The sequence below is a fragment of the Alosa pseudoharengus genome, unplaced genomic scaffold (genome assembly GCF_046254945.1).
Source record: "Alosa pseudoharengus isolate Yale_2024_CS ecotype anadromous, Long Island Sound unplaced genomic scaffold, YU_APseudo_1.1 YU_APseudo_1.1_scf_20, whole genome shotgun sequence".
NCBI lineage: Eukaryota > Metazoa > Chordata > Actinopteri > Clupeiformes > Clupeidae > Alosa > Alosa pseudoharengus.
This window is the reverse complement of record NW_027468664.1, coordinates 17,684,391-17,690,390: the sequence shown is the minus strand read 5'-3', so window position 1 is coordinate 17,690,390 and position 6,000 is coordinate 17,684,391. Positions and strand designations below refer to the sequence as shown.

Below are 6,000 nucleotides of genomic sequence, written 5' to 3'. Positions count from 1 at the left end.
CCATCTGTGTATGTGTGACAGAGTATCTCTGTATAGGTATCTCTGTATAGGCCACAGTGTGCTCCATAGTGTACCTCTGTGTATGCCACAAGTCAGAAGGCAGCTCCTCCCGCTGCATTAAAAAGATCATTTAAATAGCACTCTGCGTCTTTGATTGGCACCGGGTCTAGATGGGATCCTAGGGGACCAGTAGCCTTCTCAGACCCCTTCACCCTTCCCTTCCCTCCTTTCCTCTCCTCCTCCTCCTCCTCGTGTTAGCATGGAGGTCTACGTGGATGTGAGCAGTCGGCACATCATCATTGTTAATTAGCCGTGGCATTTATTCTCTGTAATGATATTTAAAAAGGGAGAAGACAGAATACGTGGGGTCTCATTACAGACTGCCTCCTCTACTGTCAAACCCACTGTCACAGAGTGGTCTCTAAACTAATGAAATTCACCCAAACTTTAGCATTGGACTTTGAGAGCAAAGTATAGTTTGCAGTAGCCACTATTATATCCATAATACACTGTTCTCAATAAAGCATCATTGTGACTGACTACATAGTGTTCTTTTCTGATTACATGATGAGTTCTTTTTCTGTTTTTAATATCTTACGTTACATGTCTAACTTCCCTATATATTGCAACCACCATAAACTTGGTAGTGAATGGGTGGATGTTCTGAACAAGGGTAGGCCTGTTGTCTGAAAACTGTATAAAGTTCTTTCAGTGTTTTGTGTTCTATAATTGAACTTTGACCTTGATGTTGTTAATACCTCTCCAAGCTAAGTTACAGGAACCAGTTCAGCGACTAGTCCTGGCTTCTTCATTTTCCCAAACAGTTGTCTGTGATATTGACCTGCTGTCTTAGATTAGATAGATTCTTAAAGACTAATGTTACCTTGTTTAAACTATCTGAAACTAGTGGAAACTTTGGAAACATTGTGGGTTTTTTTTTTCCTTCTGCAAATGCTGCTGATGTCTATGAGGACACCCTGGAGACACATTTGAATACAAAGTGTAAATGTGATCCAGATAAATATGTCCTCGTTCTATTCCGATAACAAGCGCACGTTAGTGCCAAGTATGTGAAAGGGGATTATAGAGTGGTTAACAGCACCATTGTTACATAGTTGTGAAGAGTGTTACGTAGCTTGAGTTGTTACCGCTCCAAGTGAGCATGAGTTAAGCCAGACCCTCATGCCCTGACACACAGGTGCCAAATTTCCCTTGGGATGAATAAAGGTCTAATCTTATCTTATCTTATCTTATCTTATCTTATCTTATCTTATCTATCTATCTATCTATCTATCTATCTATCTATCTATCTATCTATCTATCGGTCTATGTAGGTGGTGGCAGCTCCCATACTACTGGGCTGGGATAAAGATGTATGACGTGGTGGCTGGATCTAAGTGCCTGAAGAGCAGCTATGTGCTGAGCAAGAGCAAAGCCCTGGAGCACTTCCCCATGCTGAAGAAGGACAAGCTGGTCGGGGCCATCGTCTACTACGATGGTGAGTGTGTGGATGTGGTGTGTGTTTCTGACGGAGGGATCTGATCAACTCTGACATCACGTTCTCTAAACAGTTACTGTAACACCAATAACTGGACACTGTGCTTGAAGGTGTGTGTGTGTGCATGCTTTACTTTATTCATTGTCGGTAATCCCACCCATTTTTTTCTTTTTTTTGTCATGATTCAGTGTTGCCCATGGCATGTTTAAAGTGCACACTACTACACAGGAGGCAGCTCATGCATAGACCCATATCTCTCTCTCTCTGTCTCTCTCTCTCTCTCTCTCTCTCTATCTCTCTCTCTCACCCTCTGTCTCTCTCTGTCTCTCTCTCTCTCTCTCTCTCTCTCTCTCTCTCTCTCTCTCTCTGTGTTTGGCCTCCTAATGAGAGCCAGTCTCTCTAGTCTACAGCAACACCCGCATAGCAACTCTCCTAGAAAAAAACAAACAAACAAACATGGACTCTGCTCCATAATCTCACATGGAAAACTACCACCGGCCATCTCACACCAGACCCACCGCCAGTGTCGAGAGCCGACATCTGTGCTCGAGAACCCCACATACATACACACACACACGCACGCACACACACACACGAATGCATACACATTGCCAAAAACACATCCCTCCTGCCACACACACACACACAAACACACACACACACACACAAACACACACATACACACGCAGAGCCCTGGGCTGGCACTGGGAACACCCACCATATGCTACTGGTTAGCCCCAGTGTGGAGAGAGCGAGCCATGCGTTTCCCCTTCACTCAAGGTCTCCTGTCCAGCGCGCGGAAAAGGCCGCCTCGGAGGCCCAAGCTGTCAGGACGCGTTTGGGCGCCGCCACCCGGAAATTCTTCCCGAAAGCAGAGGAACAGGGAAAGGGGATGGGAACAAGGGGGACGGCGGAAAAAGAACAGCGCAGGTTCGCAGGGTGGGCTGGTGGTCAGGCGCACAGCAGCCATTTGAGCAGCGGCGGCACTGTCGACTGCCCTGTCCACTCCCTCTGTGTGTGCCCAGCTGTCATCCGAGACAGACAGTACCGCAGGGGGGAGAGCGTTTGGAAGCAGCGCCGGTGTTGCCGTATTTAAGAGACTAGTAGCGTCTTGTGGTGATATGTATGGTTTAGGTCTAGGGGGTGTGAGCACCAATGATGGTGTGACAGTTGCTGTGTGGGAAGAAGGAAAGGAGAGAGAGAGAGAGAGAGAGAGATAAAGGGAACAATGATAACGAGCAGGTCCAGAGATGATATTCATCTGCCCCTCCCCTCCCCTTTGCCTTCTATCTACCACTCCACCTCCTCTACCATCGCTTTCTCTCTCCCTCACTCACCCACTTTTCCCCTCTCTCTCTCTTCTTCCCTCCCTCCCTCTCTCTCGCTCCCTCCCTCTCTCTCTCTCCTTCCCTCCCTCCCTCCCTCTCTCGCTCTCTCTTGCTCTCTCCCCCCACCTCTCTCCCTGGGGTTGTCAGACGGCTTTTCTCTCCAATTATTCAATCTGGGACAATCACGGCGGTGACATTTCAGCGTCTGACCTTCTCGGCCGCAGTCAGTCAGTCAGTCAGAGAGGGAGCTGGAGTCGGAGTCGGAGCCGAGTAGCCGCTCTGCTGACCGTCTGACTGCTGCCGCTGTACTCTTCCTCCTCCTGCTGCTGCTAGACGCACACACATGTACACACACACACACACACACACACACACACACAGATGTCTTTGTTGGTCTTGTGCTGCTTCATTTTTGTTTCTTTCATTTAGTCAAATCTGGCTTTAGCCACAGTGTCAATATACATTCACTCTGGCCAATAATCAGATTGTAGTCATGCATGAATAAGGAACTGTTTTGTGGTGTTGTCGCTATGCAGTCTGCACCCTTGACATAATCTATGAGAAAGACTGTGATATCTGTGATATCTCTTTCTCCAAAACAGCGATTGGATGTTATGGGTACTTTTCCGTTGTCGTTATCTCGTCTCTGAGCTTCTCTCTAGATGTTCCGCAGCAGTTTTGACCCCTCCGTGCCCAGCCCATCATACCTGATCTAATTTGTTTGTCAGGGTCAGAGACTGGGGATCACATTAAGGGAACACAAGGGGTCAAAGCCGTTACTGTTGTTTACCATCTATCTCCCCTTGAGATTTATTTGTGGACTTTCGAGCCCAATTGGTACTGTCTCCGTCCTCCGCCAACTCTATTGCTTCCCTTCTTTCCTTCCCTCTTTCTTTCTTCCCTTCTTTCTTCAGCTATTCTCATCTCGATGCTCTAATTTCATCATGAAATCCAGGAAGTTACAGTAAGGAAGCCAAGCAATAAAAGCAAACGCGGTGAAGAGGAAATTAAGACGGATCCCCTTTAAAGTTGAAGCTGCTAAAAGGAGTTCTCTCTTTTTTTTGTATAATTATGTTTATTAACTTTTGTTGAAGTAACAGAAATTGCTAAAAGGAATTCTCGCTAGCAGACTCGGATAGACTTGGTCAGGAAGACAGGTTTACTCACTCTAGGAGGTCACCTAGAGTCTCTTGCATGTGAAAAGCAGCACACATGCAGAGTTGTAGTTGTAACCTAGTCAATGAAGGTTGCAGTAATTTCCTGTGTATTAGCTGCATTGTGTAGGACAGTGTTTTATGCCAGTTAAAAAAAAACAAAACCATATTAATACCATATTAACTGCCCACATGTATTAACCTCATAGCTTAAGAAATGTTGCAAAATCAATATATAAACCTCGGCTTATAGTTGGGAAATGATGGTACTGAGATAGCTGTCATGGGCAGTTGTATGGACAGCTAGCTAAGGAACGTTGTTGTTATTGTTTCAGTAGCTTTTCGTGACAGTAGTGTATCTAAAACATGATCTGAATCACGGCTGGAGTCGAGAAGTGTGCGATACTGCTGAAGCAGTCCAAATTTGTGAGGGTGTTTTCATGTTGTTTCATTCATAGAATCTTTACATACACCATCATGATGTGATATATGTGTGTATGCATGTAGTGTTTTATTTTACTGAAGGACATGGACTAAAGCTGTTTCTCTCATTTCACTCTCACATGCTTCTGTTACCTGTTACTTATGTGTATGTTCATAGTAGTAGGTTAGTTGTGTGGATGTGTGTGTGTGTGTGTGCATACGTGTGTGTGTGTGTGTGTGTGTGTTGTGTGTGTGTGTGTTTGTGTGTGTGTGTGTGTGTGTGTGTGTGTGTGTGTGTGTGTGTGTAAGAGAGAGAAAGAGATAAAGAGGATAAAGGAATTGAGATCATTCTATTTTGTCTTTATTAGATGACAAGCTCTGCTTTGAGGAGCTGACATTTCTGCATTCCTTTGTCGTCCTAAATGATGAGGCGCATATGAGTGGAAATTATCAGATGAAAATGGCATATTTTTGCATGCCATTTTGAGCCATTATGCTGATTCCATTACCTTTCTCTGTGCCATTGTTACAACTGGTCGAGCTGGTGTTTGTAAATGACCCAGGCCTTGTGGCCGTGCTGCTTTGTAAATAGAGGAATGCCCGTTCAGCACATTTCTCTGCCCTGCGCACACACATAAGAGCTTGGGCTGTTTCTCCCGTGGCTACCTGGGGTTCATATGACCATGCACAGTATGCAGCCTCCCCCTGCCCACCGATCTACCCATAATTCATTCCAATATTTGCCCTTTAAAGTTGCTCCCCTCCCCACCCCACCCACTCTCTCGCTCTGTCTTTTCTTTCCCATAAGCTTGTATTGCCTTGAAGCTGCGTCTAGATTTAGCTACGGCTGTGTGAGTTACTCTGCCCTGTGGTTGTCTGTCTAAGAGATGCACACACACACACACACACAAAGACAGACACACACACACACATGCACACACACACACACCAACCACATGCATATCATACAGCCTTTTTGTAGGAGAGATGGTATTAGGAAAATATCTGTTTACTTTTTTTCAATCCTCTCTAGTGCTGACAAGAGACAATAGGGGTGTTTCTGCATGGGCATGTGGGTACGAGTGTGTGTAAGTAAGTTGTGAGGCTTAGAAGGGCAACATATGTTTACATTGGTTTACACTTAATACACACAGGATATACACACTGTTTATAAATATGCAGTGTAGTCCATGTGGACAAGGACATGCTTATTTGATGCATAATATGCATATATGGGTTTCAATGCTGTACATGGCTGAAATTCATTGACTTAAAGCAACACCAAAGAGTTTTTTGTACCTTAAAATAATGTTTCCAAAATCGTTTCAGTGGTTCATCAACTCGTAACAGGGTGAACAGCAATTCTGCATTCGCTTCGCGGCCCTCTATCGGCTATAACCGCACTATGTAAGTTTGCCAGATCGGGTAGCGGATCTGTAGTTCGATGGAATGAGACATAAGAAACTACAAATTTGACTTGCATCTGATGTCGCAATACATCGTACTTTCATAAAATCATGCAACATATTCTACCTTGTCTGTGGACATCGTTATTTGCAAAGCCGTTGCTGGATAAACATATAGCGTGCGTGCGACA

At 45.0% G+C, this 6,000-nt stretch overlaps 1 protein-coding gene across 3 annotated transcripts in view; it reads left to right on the top strand.

The window, feature by feature from the left end:
* The window catches only part of LOC143136187 (glycerol-3-phosphate dehydrogenase, mitochondrial-like), a 36,489-nt gene that overhangs the window by 8,771 nt on the left and 21,718 nt on the right, over nucleotides 1-6,000 (top strand). For all 3 annotated transcript variants that reach the window (XM_076296743.1, XM_076296742.1, XM_076296744.1), the window contains exon 6: nucleotides 1,335-1,498. In XM_076296743.1, the coding sequence (XP_076152858.1) occupies nucleotides 1,335-1,498 (164 nt within the window). The remainder of the gene's footprint in view (nucleotides 1-1,334; nucleotides 1,499-6,000) is intronic.